Below are 17,953 nucleotides of genomic sequence, written 5' to 3'. Positions count from 1 at the left end.
GCACGGGGAGCGCGGAGCAGAGCTGCTGAAGGACACGCTCCTGGGGGCCGGCCTGGCCCAGCGCCGCGGTGAACTCATCCGCAGAGGGCATGATTCATCCGGAGCTCGCCCTGCTCAGTACATCTCGGACACTCAGTGCCAGCGTATTTTACTGCTGTTGGCTGCTGTTAGGCTTCCATGTGCCCAGCCCTGGGGGGTGCTCCTCCTGCCCTCGGTGCGGCCGCGGGGCTGTGCAGCCGGCGTCTGGCTGCTGCGGGGCTGTGCGCGGGTTGGGTGCAGGGGAGCAGCGAGCTCTGCAGCCGTGACTCCCTCCTGCAGGAGGGACTGAAGGAGAGCAAAGCAAGCCGGCAGCAGGGAGGGCAATGTAATACCGCAAAGGATTAGCTTGCTGGCTTCACGGCTGGCTCTCCTCCAGCTGCCTCAAACCTTTTTTCCCCAGGCTCCTCACCACTGCCTGTTGGCTGGGCACCGTCCACGCCTATTTGCACATCTGGGGGGCACAGAGCATGCACTTGCATGGGGAGAGTTGGGCTTGCTCACAGTCCTGTGTGATGGATGTGCCCCGTGGGTTAGTGAGAAGGCAAGGAGGATCTGGTTATTCGGCACGGAAAGATGCAATGGGAGAAGCTGGCCAGTGCCAGAGCAGGCAAGCGGAGGCTCTGGAGCAGGGCTGTGCAAGTCACAGTGAGAGGAGCCAGCTGCCAAACAGCCCAGGCTCTGGGCAGGGAAGCGCAGCGATAAGCTAAGTTGGCTAATCGGGATTCACACTGACAGGGAGAGAAAATTACCCAGATCCACCACAGAGGCGGCTAAGCGGGGAATGGATAACCACAGCAGTGTTCTGCCTTTGCTCCAGCTCCCCCAGCCAGCAGATGAATTAAAGCCCAGGTGGTGTGACTCACGCACGCGGAGCAGGGTCACTTTGCCAGCACGGGCATCAGCTGTGGAAATGCCAGGCCAGCGGGCTGGGCTGAGCCCAGCACCCCCAGAGCAGCCCCTGCCCAGCAGCAGCTCGCCCGTTCCTCCTGCAGCGAGAGGAGCCCAGCCTCAGGGAACGTGGGTGGTGTCGGGGAGGCAGCTGTACCCCGAGCAGCCCCTCGGGCAGCGGCGCTGCGCTGGGTGCCGTGCACGGGCCGGGGCTGAGCCTGCAGCAAGCCAGGAGAGCGTCCCGGTGAGTCCCAGGCTCGTCCTGCCCCGGTGCTCTGGCAGGGGCTGGAGGTTTCTGGGGGTGGGTGCCCAGCACTGCCCCCCACTGCAGCCCTGCCGAAGGAAAAGTGGGCAGGGGGCTCCGGAGGTCCGACAAAACCCAAACGCTCTTCCTTTACACCCGCGGGGCTCTCGTTAGCAGGGCTCCAGATCTAAAACCGGGAGAAAGCCCCGAATTTCGAGTTGTCTCCAGGCGGGCTCAGGGCGCGTGGAGCCCCGCGGTGCGAGCAGCCCCCCCCGGAGCACCCCCCCCCGGGCCCCCTCCTGCAGCCCCCGGCCGGGAGCGCGCTGGGGCTGCGGCGGGGCTCGCTGCGGTGGAAGCCCCGGCGGTGAGTGTGAGTGTGAGTGTGTGGTGTGGGTGTGTGTGGGGTGTGTGGGGGTGTGGGGTGTGCTTGGAGCCCGGGCATTTGTCTGGAGCTGGGGCGTTCTCTGCGCGCCAGGTGAGCGCGCGGTCGCCGTGGTAACGAGCATCGGGAGCGAGCATCGGGAGCGAGCATCGGGAGCGAAGGACCCGAAATAAATGTCGGGGCGTGAAGGGGATGCGGCGGGGCCGGCCCGGGCTCCCTGCGGCCCTCGCTGCGTGCGAGCCCCGAGGGCAGCGCCCGGGGGTGCGGGGGGAGCTGCCCCGACCCTCCTGGGGGGGGGGGGGGGGGGGGGGCCAAGCTCCCTTGGCCCGGGGCTGGGGCAGATTTTGGCAAACCTGCTGCAGGGCGGGGGGCTGGCTGGGGAGGAGCATCGCGAGCCCCATGAGCGCTGCCCCTAAACAAGCCTCTAGACGTGCAGGTTGCAGGCAGGAGCTGCTGTTCAGTCCTGCAGCTGAGCTAAGGCTCTGTTCCTCCGCTGGGGAAGTCACTTCTCAAAAAAATATATTTTTTATCTCTGTGGCAATCAGAGTGTTTCGGTGGGACAGGCAGCGCTGAAGGAGAGGTTGCACATCCCAGCTGGGAGCAGCAGGCGTAGCTCCCCTGCACGTGCTTTGCATCCCAGGCTGAGCAGCGTGACCCCTGCCATGGCGTCCTGCAGCTGGGGGGCTGCATCCGAGACTTGGTCTCCAAACTCCTTTCCCACGTGGCACCAAGGGAAAGTTTTCTCTTGTTAATCAGGTAATGAGTGCTGGCCACATGACCCTGCCAAGAAGGTTATTTCAGAGGGAAATGTCCCTGTCTTGTGAGCCAGTGCACTTGGAAGAGATCCTGTACCACCCTGCACGGGGCTTCCCTTGCTAAAGGGAGCTTTGCAACCACTGTAGGTCAGGGGCAGCAAACTGGCGCAGCACAGTGCGGGCGGTGGGCTTGGCTGGTGCCGAGACAGAGCAAGGACCTGCCCCTGGCTGGGTGACAGCTGGGGAGGAAAGGGGGAGATCTGGGGGGTAGCTTGGGGTGCCTGGGGCAGAGCCTGGCTGGCGGGTACGGGGAGGGGGTTGGAGAAGGTGAGTGGAAAGCCAGGAGCAGGGGAGGAGGAGGAGGAGGAAGGCTGTGCCGAGGCTGCTGTCCTCGCCGTGCCCGGTGCCTCCCCACCCGTTCGTGCTGCCCGTTCTCAGCCTCCCCAGCGACCGCAGTTCCCAAAGCAACGGGAGCAGGCGCTTCTCCCTCCGATGCCGTGTCTCCGCTTGGATGACAGCTTGCCACCTCCAGAGCTTCATCTCCAGGCTTTAATTGATGCCTGTCATGATGCTCAGCTCCCCCGAGCTGGTGCTGGAGAGCAGACTGACGGTGTGCTGCTGGGGATGCTGTGCGGGATGGCTCCTCTCGCCCAGCGCCCTGTCCCCCAGCAGCACATCCCACGAGAGAGGGGACACAGGCAGCGTGGCCTGACTGCGTGGCCTGGTGCTGCTGTCACATAGAGCTGCTCCCATCGAGCTGCTGTGGGCTGGAAAAGCCATCACCAAAGGTGGACGAGGTGGACGCGGCCCTTCTGAGAGGGATGGGGCAGGGGAGAGGAGCAGCGCATCTTGCAATGGCTTGTGGCAAGACAAAAGTAGGTGGCACACCAATACAAGCGGGGGACAAGTCCCCAGGACCTGCACCACTGCAGTGCGCGGGTGTGAGATGTTTGCTGGCAGGGCCACTGCTGCCATCTGTCCCACACCAAGCTCTGTGTGAGTGTTGGCAGCTTTGTGGAAGAGCCATAACCCGAATGGGATGGCAAGAGGGATCCCTCCCACCTCAGCCTGCCCTGACACCTCGGGGAAGTCATGCTCTGTGCCTCTGTTTACCCATTTATGATATCAAGGACAACATTTGTCAATGCTGCAGAGAAAGCACCGTGCATTCCCTTGCACTTGTTTACTGCTTGCTCTGGAGAAGGCAGCTCCGAGAGTCCTGCAGACAGGAACCACGGCAGCTGCCCGGACCCTGGAGGCGCTGCGGTCCCACCCAGCCCGGTGTGCACCGAGCCCTGAGCTGTCCCCAGCAGCGCTCGGTGCCTTGGTGGGCTGCCACGGGGAGCAGGATCTCAGCATCCACAGGCGGGGAAGGGCTGCATCCATCAAAACAAATCCATAAGCGCAACCGGGCATAGCCAGATTTTTTTTTTTTGTTTTAATGCCTTTAATTTGCCTCTGACTGCACATCGGAAGCACACGGACCAGGCTGCTGCATGGATGAGCAGAAACAGTAAAGGAGAGCGACCGTTCACTGCCAGTCCCTTCTGCAGGCTGCCCCACCGACACGTGTGACCTGTCAGGATCTGCCCTCTGTGGACACCCCTGTGCTGTCCCCATTCTCTTCCTGCAGCGTGACCGAGTCCCCAGTGCATCACCTGGCTGAGCCGGGCTCGTCCTTGGCTTTCTCCTTTCATGGCACAACTGCACCACTTTGGCACAGGAGAGAGCCGGGCCCTAAAGCACAGCGAAGAGAAAGCCAAAGCAAACAGGCGTTCAAAGGCAAAATGCTTTTGTTTTGCTTCAGAGCCAGGAGGGGGGAAAATCAGGAAAAAAAAAAAAAAAAAAGAGGCTTTTTTTCCCAAATGCTAAGTGGGAGGCCATCAGATGCCAGAGCATCTGTCTCCTTCCCCAGGGCTTCCAGGCAGCGCTGCCGGTGCCCACCACAGCGGGGCTGCGCTCGGCCCCCGCTCTGGGTTTTGGGTGCGGGAGGAGGGGGGCAGCAGGCGTGGGGCTGTGAGGTGTGGGGGTGTGGGGCCGTGCCGTGGGGCGGGTGGCTCAGCCTTGGCACTCGCCTGTGATGCTGGTGCTTACCCATGGCGTGCGTGTGTGTACCCGCGTGTGCCTGCAGTGCAGGGGCTGCGTGAAGCGGGCTGGAGCTAGGTAAGGCCAGGTCTCCCCGGCGGCTCTGCCTTCTCCAGCATCTGCTGCGGTTGCCAGCGTCCCAGGCACAAAGCAGAGCTGAGAAGCAGCAAGGAATGGAAAGCAGGCGAGAAACCTGCTGTAGTAATTTAGATGAAGTTACCCATGCCTCCAAAATTCACATCTCCAGAGTCAATCTGTGCCCCAGGTGTTGTTACTGGGCACACAGGGGCAGGCAGCCGCTGCTGGTGGGTGCTGCTGGTGAGGGGTCGTGCTGCCCTTCGCTGCAGGCTGCTCCTGCGCACCACCTGCCAGCAGCACTGGCTCTGCAGGGGGGATCGCAGCAGGAGGGCAACACCGAGGCTCACGGGTACCCCCGGGGTGGGGGGGCTGTGGCTGGGGTCACTGGGCAGCCCCGTGCAGCGCTGCCCCCAGCACAGAGGGATCTGAAGGCTTCCCGGCTTGTGTCTCCTCAGGAACCTTCCGAGGAGTGTGCAAGAAAATCGACCACTTCCCCGAGGACGCGGATTACGAGCAGGACACGGCCGAGTATCTCCTCCGTGAGTCCACTTCTGCGCGCCGCCCCCGAGCCCCGTCCCCAGCAGCCCCCCAGCGGCCCCCAGCTGGCAGGAGGCCGAGGGGTGGCAGCCCCGGCTCCCCCCACGGCGGCACCCACCCGAGCACACACACAGAGGGGCACGGGCACTGCCCAGCCTGCCCGCAAACACGGGGACAGGCTGAAAGGTCTGCACGGCAGAAGGGCGCCTTTAACACCTACATGTCCAAGGAAGGAGGAATGAGGCAGCGGGTGCAGGCGGCAGCCTCAGAGGCACTGACGTCTCCGGGCTGGCTCAGCTGCTGACACCCCGGGGGAAGGGACCCCGGCACCCCCTGCCCCTCGTGCCGGGGCTGCTGCTGCTCCGGGTGCTGCGCTGAGCTCCCCGTCCTGTAGCGCTCTGCGGGGAGCCATCGGCTCTGCTCACCCAGCTAGGAGGGGAATGTGCCGAACGGAATTGGCTTGCAATTTTAGGAGCTGAGCATTTAAGATCTTCTCCCACCCCCTCCCACAGTTAAAACAAAAAGTCTATTTTAAAGCCCCCGGAATGGCATTTTAATGGGGCTTTTGTATCTCTGTGCTTTTAATAAGGGCCCTAAGAGAGGGATGAGAGCCCAAACCAAGGCACGGTGTATTTTAGGTGCCTTTGCTTTAGCAGCGGGTAGTGATTTGCTGCATTAATTGTTCGTTGCAGTCAGTTTGGAAGCTGAACTTCTGATAGGGCAAGTAGGAAAGACCCTTCCCTGCATAGCCCTGGTAAGTGACCCCCGAGCGTGCAGACAGGCCCTGCCCGAGCTAATCCTGCTGATTTAGGGATGGAGCCCGGCCTGGGGCTACAGCACCAGCCCTGCTGGGCCTTGGGTCTTGGACTTTTTGTTCATTTAGATAATGTTCCTCCCCTACGTCAGAAAACAATTTTAATAAGTAAGTAAATGCAGCTGCGGTGGTTTGGGGACCCAGGTGACAGGTTCCTGACCCCTGCGGCTGGCAGTGCAGTGCCTGTGGCTTCATTGGCAGCCCCTCGAGATCTGGGAGGTTTTCTGAAACCCTGAGGATCCAGTCCTATCCACAGCCAAAACCCAGAGGTGCCGCGCTTTGTAGTGAGGAGGGAAATTGCTAGTGCTAGCTGCATGACAAGGCTCAAGAGGTAATTCCTTGAAATAGTGTAGGAGGAAAAAAAAAAGAAAGAGAAAAAACATCATTGTTTTAAAGGTTTTGTGCCTGGAGGCGTGAATCACAGGTCTTGCGTGGTTGATGCAGGACTCCAGAGCAGCTCAGGAGAAAGGAGCAGAGGACACGCAAGGGGAGCGGTGCTGGGCTGCTCTCAGAATCGCATCTGTGAGGCCTGCGAGGGCTGGCTCGTCGGGCTGGGACCCGGCCTGTGGCTGCCAGCCCCCCGCAGGGCGAGCCGGGCTGTGTGCCGCAGAGCCCGGGGGTCCCTCCCCAGCAGGGTCCCCAAATCCAACCCGGCCCGGGGCTGCCATCGGGCTGGGGGTGCCGGCCCCTGACCGTGCCCCCATCCTCGCCCCGCAGGTGCGGTGAGAGCCTCCAGCATCTTCCCCATCCTCAGCGTGGGTCTGCTCTTCTTCGGCGGCCTGTGCGTGGCGGCCAGCGAGTTCTACAAGAGCAAACACAACGTCATCCTCAGCGCCGGCATCTTCTTCGTCTCGGCAGGTAGGAGCTGCCCCGCGGGGCGGGAGCGGGGGCTCTCCAGGTGTGCTGCAGGTGCGCACGTGGGGACTTGGGGGGGCACAAGGGGAGCTGGTGGCAGGCTGGGGGTCCTCCCAGGCACAGGGGGACTCAGCCTTGTGAGCTGTCCCATCCCGGGTGAAAAGTCCTCAGGGACAGTGAGGAAAACCCACAGCGGTCCTTGGCCAAGGGGCCGCCTTGCCAGAAAGTCCTTTAAGCCCCACAGGGTGTCGCTGGGGGACCCCAGCATGGGTCAGGTTTTGGGGGGATCTGCCCTCAGCCACCACGAAGCACCCGGCCCTGGGCAGCAGGTGGAGGGGCTGCCGCAGTCCTACAGGAGAAACAACTCTGCCTTGAGAGGCCGTTCCTTCAGGATTGCTCATTTCTCTGTGCACTGTTCCCCAACGCTTCCACTGATAATTTTATGACAATGTCTTTGTCTCAAGGAACTGCTCTATTTTGTGTTTTTCTTCTCCCCACAAAGAGACAAATTACTCTCCCTCCTTCGGCTGGCAGGAGCCGCTGATGCAGATGAGAAAACAACAGAAAGAACATAATCGATTCATTAAGTAAATACAGGAATGCATCAGCCGCTCCTCAGCCTTACGACACAGCCCCACGGCTCTGCTGGCAGTGCAAAAATTGCCCAAATCCCAAACAAAGTCTCCAGGCTCTGCCAGAAATTAAGAGACGGAGCCGCTTTACTTCCTGGAGCTCTCAGCCCTGACAAAATGGGGCTGGCACTCCCTGGGGCACGGGGACACTCCTGTCCCCCCCTATCCCTCTCCCGCTGCTGGAGCAAGCGCCTCTCCCTCTCCTCCCCAAAGGTCTCAGTAACATCATCGGGATCATCGTCTACATCTCGGCAAACGCGGGGGACCCAGGGCAGAGCGACTCCAAGAAGAGCTACTCCTACGGCTGGTCCTTCTACTTCGGCGCGCTGTCCTTCATCATCGCCGAGATGGTGGGGGTGATCGCCGTGCACATGTACATCGAGAAGCACCGCCAGATCCGCGCCAAGTCGCACTCGGAGCTGCTGAAGAGGTCGGCCTTCACCCGCCTCCCCACCTACCGGTACCGCTTCCGCCGGCGGTCCAGCTCCCGCTCCACCGAGCCGCGGTCCCGGGACATGTCGCCCGTCAGCAAGGGCTTCAGCACCATCCCCTCCACCGACATCTCCATGTTCACCCTCTCCAGGGATCCCTCCAAGGTCACCATGGGGACGCTGCTCAACTCCGAGCGGGACCACGGTTTTTTACAGGTCCATAACTCCATCCCCAAAGAGTTCAAGGAGTCTTTGCACAACAACCCGGCCAACAGACGAACCACGCCGGTCTGAGCGGGGCCCCACCGCCGGGCAGCGTGCAGAGGCGCTTTGTCAGGCTGCATGACATGATCCTCGTGACGGTGTAACCCGTGAAACCCCGTTTTTAAGGACAACCCCAGCAGGCTCCCCGTGCCCCTGCCCCGGAGGGGCTGGGTTTCTCTCTCGAGGCCCCCTGCCCGGCTGCCCCGTGGCCGGGCTGGGACTGCCGCCCGCCCCTGGCACCGAGGGCACCGCGCTGCACCGCGTCCCCGGCCACGGCGCCCCTGAAGACTGGCTGGGGGCTTCCCAAAGTCACCATCATTAATGTTGATAATAACCGCAGTGTTACCTTAGCTGTATGTCCCCATGGAAATGCTGGCGACAGCCCTGTCTGTGAGAATCCCCATCCGGTAGTTACATTTAAGCGAAACTGCCTGGAAGTCCTGAGTGTGAAGCACTGAGTGGGTAACGTAACGATGCTCGTGTTCCTGAAACCATGTCCCCTGTTGTGATGGATGGAGTGCTCGAGCTGGGTTTCTTTATGGCGTTTCGTGCATGCATTAAATAGCTTGGAATTCAATTTTGTCATGTCGGGTTGGAAGAAACATCCTTTTGCAATTTTCTGTGGTCTTGAAAGGGCTTCTTTCTTTCCTTCCTTCCTTCTGTCTTTCTTTCTTTTCTTTCTTTCTTTCTTTCCTCCCTCCTTTTGGTGCATTCTGACCATGAAAGGACTCAGGAGCAGAATTCCTCCAATGACTGGTAGCAATTAGCCAGCATTTAATTAATCTCTAATGTTGCAAGAAAATGAAATAACTCCCTAAAACTAATACACGCGCAGCCACAGAATACTGTCTGGGCGAATCGAGAGGCAACGCTTGACCCAGTGGTACTTCGGGAGAAGCTGAGTTTGTGGCTGGGCCTCCGGCTATGGTTTGTATGCTGATGGTGTATGATTCTATAATGAACATGACCAGGAGATTAATGAGAAAAATAACAATAAAATTGTCCAAGTTTGGCAAGCAAGTTACTTGGCTGAATAGGCCACGTGTGCTGACCCTGCTGTGGGCACCAGGAAAACCGAGCAGCGTGCCTCGTGGGCATTTCTCCCATGGCTGTGTGGAGGGGCTGAGATGGGGAGGGGGAGATGCTCGGTGTCCCTCCATACCGGACATTTTTGGGCACAAGCAGCGGCGGGGGGAGCACCTCTCCCACCCCACCGGGGCTGCGGCGTGGCCCCGCGGGGAGCCGCCAGCACGAGCAGGGGGAGGGCGCAGGGCTGGCACCGTGCATGTGGCCGCGGGTCTGTCCGGAGCAGAGCTCAGCTGCAGGAGGCAGTGCCTGCGTGGCAGATCTTAGCATGACGTGTCACTTAATTGAGGTCTTATTTAGCTGTCTGACAAAACCGGTGGATTTGTGGGGGGTTTGCTGGGTGACTGCAGGTGCTGGGGGCCAGATGAGCCCTGTTTGCCCCGTGAAATGGAAGCACCGGGTGCTGCTCCTGGCAGCCAGCGGCCCCGCGGCGTGGCCACGCGTGGCTTGGGGCTGCATGAGGGTGCCTTGGCTTTGTCAGGGCTTATTTGCTACAATTGCAAGGGGGTGGTGGCAAGGAGCTCTATTCAGATGCTAATTAGGCCTCTTAATTGCCACAGTCGCTGATTGCATGTATTAAAAACAGCCGAGGAAGTGTAGCATTCTGATCCTAGGGAAATATTTAAAAACAAAGTAGTGAAAGGGCTCGCTGCATAAAATGCAGAAGCAGCAGCATTTTAATTTACCTGGCAAGCAGTCGTCAGCCTTGCGAGGGCTCTCTGCAGCTCCCAGCCTGCAGCCTCTTTCATCAGGTGGTTGCCCTGCAAGAAGGCCACCTGAGCATGTGCAGGGGTTGTTTCAGGGAGCTATCCCAGTGCCCCGGACCCCTGACAGTGGCTCCGGGCTCACCCAGCAGCCTTATCCCCTCAGACCCCCTAGCAAAGGGCCCAACCTGCCCCATCTGACAGATGTGGTCAGCACAGTGCCAGGATCAGTGCGTGCTGAGGACTGCCTTTCAGCGGACCTTTAGGGACTCTGCTAACAGAAATCCCAGTGCTGTGCGGGCTGAACGCCACAGCGAGACCCCACTGAGCCCACGCCGGATCTGGCCACGGTGGGCACGGAGGTGCTGACCCCACGCGGTGTTACCGGTGCAGGGGCAGGAGCCTGCCCTGAAGCGTCCCTGCCTGCTCACAGGGGCACCTCTGGGCTGTGCGCATGCACGTGCACGCTTTGTGGCTTAAAGGAACATATTTTTCAGACTTAAATCTTCAGGAAACATTCTCCAGCTGAGTCACCAAATACTGCGGGTAAGAAACCCTGGTTGTCCTTATCAGGAACAGCGAGGCGTGTGAACAGGGTACATTTTTAATTAAAACCAAGCCCCACGCCAGCAGAGGGTCGGCTCGGCAGTGGGGCTTGCCCACGAGCGGCAGAGCGGCGCGCTGGGAGCCCGCGCGGGACGAGCAGGTCCGGGGCTGGTTCGGCACGGCAGGAGGCATTGATGGCCAGGAAAACGCGTGGCCAGCTGCAGATGGATTAGCTCCCGTGTCGTGGCAATTGTTAATAATACAACCCAATAATATAACCCAATAATTGTTAATAATATAACCAGCAACCGTGCTGTTATAATTATCAATACTGTCATCACTGCGTTATTTACTGCCATTTTGGTGGCCACCAGGAGCAGCCATTTGTCAGGGGCAGGAACGCTGCGTGTCACCTCCCGGGCAAGCGCAGGACTCCTGGTGCCTCAGGTGTCATTAAAGCCACGTTCAAGGCAATTTGTGTTGCTGTTGTTTGTCTTGAGGGCCAGTGAGCCAGGAGATGGGTCGGCAAAGGATTGTGCTTTGTTTCAGAGAGAGGATCGATTTTCCAAAGTTAATTAAGTTATTCCCTAAGTCATGGAACAGAAGCAGGAGGTGCCCCCAGTACATGGTCCAGTACAGTGGGGTGGCCAAGAGGCAGGTGGTGCAGGAGCAGCCAGACAGCACGGGTTTGCCTTCCTTGAGGCTGAACTTGTGAGCTGAAACATTTTTTTGTTTGTTTCTGAGGCACCCTAACTCCAGCTGTTGTTCTTTCTGATGTCGTTGTCCTTTTGTTTCACCCAGCGCAGCCGGCTCACCTCGCCCCGGTCAGCACAAAGCGCGCTGGTGCTGGCTGGACAACTCGTACGGCCGCTGTGTGTGGTGCTGTGCTGGGAGGTGTTAAAGGCAAAGAGGGACAGGACGGGGAGCTGGCTGCAGAGCAGCACATCCAGGCCCTGCTGTGCTGCTGTCCTTGCTTGGAAAGGAGACCCTGCAGCTGGTGGCTGCTGTGCAGGGCAGGTTTGGTTACCGCCGCGGGAGCCCATCCGCCCCACCTGGGGCAGCAGCAAAACATCCCCTGCGTGGGACCCTGGGCAGCCCGTGCCAGAGCAGCCCACGGTGCTCCCTGTGCCGGCACCAGCAGGAGCCGGCCCCCGGCACAGAGCAGACACCGGGGTCCCGGGCTGGCAGCCCCTCTGCCCCGCCGACGGGCGCCGCCGTGCCGCTGCCTCCGCGCCGCAGGGGCTGAGCCGAGCCGCAGCCTCCCCTGCGAGACCGAGCCGCTTGTTTATGGAGGGAGGCCGGGCAGGCGGTGATTGAAGGTGTTTACTGCCACGTGTAATATCTTTCCTTCGTGCCGATGTCTTTCCCCTGAAAGAGAAAATCGATACCCAGGCTAAATCTGGAGGCTTCAATATTTTTCACAGAAGTGCAAATCAATATGGATTTCTTAACAAGTTTAATTTCAATACCTGAAAGTGCGCATTCTGCCTATTTCCTGACCTTTCCAATCCTTTGGGGAGAAAGATTAAAAAGATTTGTTCAAATTCAAGAAATTGAATCAGCAATTGCCCCATTACTGTTTTCTACCTGCCAGACCTTGATAAACAGCGTGATAGCCCGTCACAGCCAAGTGGCCTGTGGCAACCTCGCCCGGTGCCGCTGCTGACACAGCCGTGCCGTCCCGCCCTGACCCGCGAGGCGCACGCCTGTACCCCGACACCCGGAGCTGCGGCCACCGCAGGAGCAGCAGCCCCGGCGGCAACGAAGGGACAGGCGCCAGCCGCAGGCAGATGTCCCCACTGCCCCTTCTCACGTCACACAAACCAACCCGAGCCTACACTCGCTTTTGAGCAGCTTGATTTAAGGGTGCTGCAGTGCTCTGGAACAGCTCTGTATTTTTCGTGCAAAGCCTTTGTGCAGGTTCAGATCATCGTGTGATCACTGCAAATACTGCAAAATGAGCGCAAGCTGCAGGCTCGTCTCACCTGAGCTAAAGACTTCGGGTAACGCTGTGATTGCCCTTGGAGTGATCCCGCTGAAAAGGTAAAGACCATGCAGTTACGTTACTGAAGCAAATGCGTCTGCGAAGGTCAGCGCCTGCTATTTCAATGTCACACCCAGCAGTGGCTGTTGCCGTGGGTTACTCGCCTCTCATCCTGCACAGCAGGGAGCTGCACGCGGGGTGCGCAGCGCAGCCCTGGGGAGCCCGGGGCCGGCCCGGGGAGCAGGGCAACGGGACGGGGACGCTGCAGCCCTTGCAGTGGTCGCTGTGGGCTTATGTTCTTGCTTGCTCAACTCGAAAAATCAAGGGAGTTTTTTAATTGCTGCATTTGTGTTGTGGTAGACAGAAGACCCAGCTACAAGCTGCCTGCTGCCGGCCGGTAGAAGTTGGCACCAACACAAACGTGGAGGGAAGACGTCACCTGTGGTGGCTGCCGCAGAGCTCTTCTTCTGACCCTTTTTTCCAAGTCCAGATCTGCAGGTACCTCCGATAAACGTGCAGCTTCCCCATGGCTTGCTGTAGGGGAAAGCTCCTCAACTCAGTTCCTCCAGAGCCTCTTTGGACCTCTTGGTTGTTCCTTTCTCAACATTGTCCCTTGCCCTCTCTTGCTGTGATTTGTTTGTGTGTTTTATTTTTTTACTGTTAGAAATAGCTCACAAAAGCCTAGGTAAGTCCTAGCAATTTATATCATGTGTTCATTATTTACTTGATGGACAGTAATGGCTTCTGTGGTGCCATTACTATCTGTCATCTAAATCCAAATGCTGAGGTGCTTTAAAGGGCAGCCTTTCATTCCGGGGCTGCAGTAGCTGCTCCAGCATCGTTATCTTCTGCTGCGAGAGCCTGCACGCCATAAATCTTTGGCTGGCCATGGCCACTAACCCCAGCTCTTAAAAGTTCCCCAGAAAATTTTCAATGAACGAGACTTTCACCTGCTTTTAGAGTGAAGTCTCATTGCTAATAAACTTGTCACTCTCCCATGAACCTCCCTTCAGTCACTAGAGAAGAAAAACCTCCTTGACGCAACCGCGCTTGCATTAGACGGGGGTGTCGGGAGCAGGGGTGCTTGGGGGGGGGAAGGCTGCAGGGGGGGGCCTGGCCCAGCCCCCCCGATGGGTGCTATAGCCCTGGGAAACAATGATGCAGGTAAGTGCAATTATAAATTAATTAGTGCTGGGTTTCATTGCCTGCTCCTGCCGGTGGCTGCGGCCTTGCATTGATGGTAGCCGAGGTGGTGTTTTTAAAATCAAGCGTTACTCCCTTTTCCTTGATAAACTGATTTCTATCAGCAGTCCAAAGGAGCTTGCCAAGGATATGAATTATTCCTGGCCTGCCCTCAGCCTGCCCAGTGCAGGACAAGTCCGACAGTGAATAGTGCCGGGACTGCACAAGCCGTCCTCCCTTTCTGTCTCTTCTGGGCTTTGTCACCACAGTTTTTGGGCTGTCTGGTTCAGCCGGGCAGCCTCCTTCCATCAGTCAGCAACATCCCGTGGCATCGGCCTAAAACAATTGCAGACCGAGCTGTAGGTGCAAGGCAGGGCAATAATTTGTGGTGTTAGTCCAGGTTAGCTGATGTGCAAAGTTAGTGTCTCAATGGAGGGTCAAATTTAGCAGTAACTGAAGGGAACGGAGGCGCCTTGTCCTCACTCGCAAACACCTCCTCCTAGGGCCAAGTGGCTGCACCTTTTTGTTCTGTTTTTGTCCATTTACAACATTTTTTTAGCCTCTTATTAAGCAACTTTCTCTCCATCCTCTTTGGTTTCCTTAGTTACTCCGTTCCTTGCAGCACCGTCAGTGCTCACGGTGCTGCCACGACACCGGCGTCTCCTGTGCCGCCGGGAGCCGCGGAGCCGGAGCCAGCCAGGGGCTGCCCGGTGCTGGCACTGCGGGGCCGGCCGCGGGCACACGGCCGCGTCTGCCTTGTGGCAAAACTCTCCGAGAGGTGCAGCGCTGGGAAGCGCTCACAAACACACGCGGAGGGCTGTAGCCAGCCTGCTGGGGTATTCCAGGAGCGCTGCACCGGCGCCTGCTGTGCCAGCACCGTGGCTGCTTGCTTCTAACCACAGCGGTGGCCCTGTCCTGTGAAGACGGCATCGTCCCGGGGGATTCAGAGCCAGCAGGGATGCCGGTGCCTCCCTCTGGGGCCGTGCACCACAGCCGTGCCTGGCCCGGCCCCGTGGCACCCCGCACGGCACTGCCGGCTGTGCCTTCCTGGTGGCGCGGGCTCTCCTTGGAGAACCCAAGTTTCTGCTTTCTTTAATAACCCCTAGGTCCACTGGAAAACTGCAATGAGTAGCGTTAAGAAGCAACTTGGTAAGTTTATTTTGATGAAATACAATAATTATCATGCTTAGCAGCTGTTGCTATTTAAAATAAGAAAAAACGGGGCTTGCATTGAAAATGTTTTGTAAACCATGTGCACCAACAATCTGTTCCAATGAAACCAGCCATTATGGAAACCGTATAATAGCAGGAGCTCATTATGGAAAGTTAAATTGCAAATCATATTTTGTTTCAAATGAGCTAGATGAATGCATAATTTGCCTCAAAGAAATAGTTTTGCAGTTCTCATCCTCCTGCCAAGAGCTGAAGCTCTCGGGCTGCAGCTGCTGGAGCGGCCTGATTGTCCATTTCAGACTACAGGAAGTTTTGGTTTCAAAGGAAGATTTGAAGTGAGAAGGGGAGGAACAAAAGCAAAGGAAAAAAGGCAGAACTCCACCACCGCTTTCATAGCAGAGCAGTTGCAAGTGCTCAGCAAGTTTCCTACAGAGACCCCAGCGCCTGAGGGGCTGCGCTGGTTGGATTTGAGGGCAAACGAGCCAGGGAGAGGACCCACACGGCTGGGGCCGTCCTGCTGTGACCCACAGGCAGGAGCCACCACGCCTGGCACAGCGGGGTCTGGGTGCCTGCTCGGGGAGGGGGTCACCGCAGGGTGACCGAGGGGTCCTGGCCCTTCCCACTCCAGAGCTCACAGCGCCAACTTCCAGCCTGAAAATATTCTCCTTCCCTAGCAAGGGCATCATTCCTGAACATGGAAGCGGTTATTATCCTTTAATCACTGGCTCTGTCCCAGTGACTCCTCGCAGTCCCCGTGCTGGTAGGAGGCGCACAATAAACGTCGTCAGAGCTCTGTATTTAGGCTCATCCATTTTCATCAATTAAAAGCAATAGTAAATACTCCAGTGAGACTCTAAAGGCTCCCCTGCTCCTCCCCGAGGCCCAGGGGCTGGTGAGCACCCGCGGCTGATTGTTCGCTATGGGAGCAGAGCACTTGGGTGGCTCTGGGGACGCAGGTGCTGCGTGTCCCCAGCCTGCTGGCCCCAGCTGCCCGGCCTGGCCACCGGCACCGGGGGGCAGACAGCGGCTGAGAGCCTCCCTGGGAGCCCCGCTCGGTGTGCTGGGGACGTCAGCCCCCGCCTGTCGATGTAAACTATGACCGCTCTGCTTTACTGCCAGCCTTAAAAGAGAGCATGTGTAGTAATGAAACTTGGCGGGGGATCCTGACATGCCCCTATAAATCCTGCAGCTGATGGGGAGCGGAGCAGCGAGCCTGCAGCCCCTGGGAGCCCTCACCCTCCTGCGACGAGGCAGTGGCCAGGACATGGGGGCGAGCTGGGGGGTGGCCATCACCCACGGGACAGGGGCTGCAGGGCTGCGTTTGCCCCACTCCACGCTGCCGGTGTGGCCATGGGCTGCAGGACGGGGGCGTTTGCCCCCCAGCAAAGGCCAGGCTAAGGGGAGAACCCCTGGGTGCAGTGTTCAAGCAGCCAAAGCATGACAGCAGCCTGTCCTAAAGTCACCACCCGGGCACCCCCATCCCCGTTCCTGGCCCCTGACGCTGCAAGGGCTCTCCGAGGAGCGTGGAGGTGCAGCGCGACGGGGCTAATTGGGGCAGCACTGACTGCACCTGCACCAGGGGCTGGGGCAGCTGGGGGCAGGACCAAGGCAATTTAGCCAGGGCTGCAGGACCTGCTCCCATCCCTGGACTGAGGCTGAACTGAGCTCGCTGCATCCCCTGGGGTGCCCGTGTGCTGGAGGAGCGGGAGGGCTGCGGTGCCAGGTAAGCTTCTCATCCGCTCATCCCTATTATCAGCCCTGCAAGCGCTGTCGGTGTCAGGGATGTGGCTGAGCAGAGGGTGCTGGTTTAAGTCATTCAGGCTTGCAGCAAATGAAAAAGCAAGAAATTGGCAGCAGGTAAATTGTTGCTATTTGAACCTATAAAATAATGGAGAAAGAGCAAGCACAATGAGCAGTACCGTCACGAGCCAGGATGAATAAGGAGCGCAGTCTCCCCACGCCCCGGGGAAGGCAGGCAAGCTTTGCAGAGTCCTTAAATGCGCTGTATGTCTTCACAGAGAATTTCAAGCCAGTTAACCTAGCAGCAAAGCGACAAAAATAATTGAAAAGGCTAACGAGTGTTCTGTAACCTTCAAGTAAATAGCAAATATTTAAAACTTCAGGCTCTCTCTCTTTTTTTTTTTTTTTTATCATGGGCCCTTTTTGCTTGTGCAGCCTGGAGCTCAAAGAAGATAGGTGATTTCCTTCTGCTTCGCAGTCTAAATTAGCCTCTATTTCCTGCCCCTTGTCAGCAATATGCAGCAAGCTAATTACTTCTTGCTGCTGACAGGTGTCCTCCCTGCCTGGCTGGTACTTAGAGCAGCCCCTTCCTCCTGCCCTTTGCCTTCATGGCTTTAGCCCTGGTGACGTCCCCATCCTTGTCACCAGAGCAGCCACATGTCCAGCTCCAGCTGCAAGGCTCATCTCCCTGTCCCAGCACCCTGTGGTCCCAGGGTTTCGTGCAAGGTCTGGTGGCACCCAACACGTGCAATGCCCAGGGCTGGGCTTGCGAGGAGCGCTGAGGATGCCCAGTGCAGACTGCCTGAGCTCTAGGAGCAAGACATGGCATTAACCCCACACATCTGCACCTTTGGGTGCACAGGGTTTGGGCTCAGAGGGGCTGGGTGCCCATGGGATGCAGATCAGGGCACAGATCCCCCTGCTGCAGCCTGGGCAGCCCGTTCTCTGTACGGCCCGGGGGCGATGGGGCTTGGCGGTGCTGGGGTGGGGACAGCCCGTGCCCTGTCCCTCCGTGCCACAGCCCAGCCCCGGAACACCAACTCCCGGCCCTGCAGGCAGAGCGGACCTGCAGCGGCACCGAGCCCATCCCAGAGACAATTTCATTAAACATTAAAATCAACAGCTGCTCACAGTATTAGGGAACGCTTAAAGACAGCAGAAGCACTTTGCAATTAAAATGTGTTTATCTTAGGAAAGAAATCCCGGAAACTTGTAATTAAAATGTTTATACAAAGGGCAATATTTCAGAGCCTGCATCTTTATAAACCTCCTTTCTGGAAGCAGCAGGAGCTCGGGTTAGGCTGTCCCTGGGTAGACATCAGCCTCAGCTCTCTGCCAGGGCTGGTGACGGCACGATGGGGCACCATGTCCTGGGGCATCGGAGCAGCTCGCAGGAGGCTGGAGCAACCAGAGCAGCCCCAGTACTCCAGCTGTGGAAGCCCTCACCCATCTGCCATGTCCCAGAAGGTGCAGCTCGGCATCAGCCGAGGCAGCTCCTCCCAAGGTCCAGGTGCTGCCAGGCACAGCCTGGACG

The 17,953-nt window shown here is 58.5% G+C and overlaps 1 protein-coding gene across 1 annotated transcript in view; it reads left to right on the top strand.

Annotated features, from left to right (window-relative positions):
- The window catches only part of CACNG3 (calcium voltage-gated channel auxiliary subunit gamma 3), a 29,814-nt gene extending 20,790 nt beyond the window's left edge, over positions 1-9,024 (top strand). Inside the window, exons 2-4 of the mRNA XM_048066535.2 lie at positions 4,927-5,010; positions 6,540-6,680; positions 7,523-9,024. Of these exons, the coding sequence (XP_047922492.2) occupies positions 4,927-5,010; positions 6,540-6,680; positions 7,523-8,034 (737 nt within the window). The 3' untranslated portion in view covers positions 8,035-9,024. The remainder of the gene's footprint in view (positions 1-4,926; positions 5,011-6,539; positions 6,681-7,522) is intronic.
- Positions 9,025-17,953: the final 8,929 nt, after the last annotated feature.

The sequence above is a fragment of the Anser cygnoides genome, chromosome 15, assembly GCF_040182565.1.
Source record: "Anser cygnoides isolate HZ-2024a breed goose chromosome 15, Taihu_goose_T2T_genome, whole genome shotgun sequence".
Classification (NCBI taxonomy): Eukaryota; Metazoa; Chordata; class Aves; order Anseriformes; family Anatidae; genus Anser; species Anser cygnoides.
This window is presented reverse-complemented; position numbering and strand designations above follow the sequence as displayed.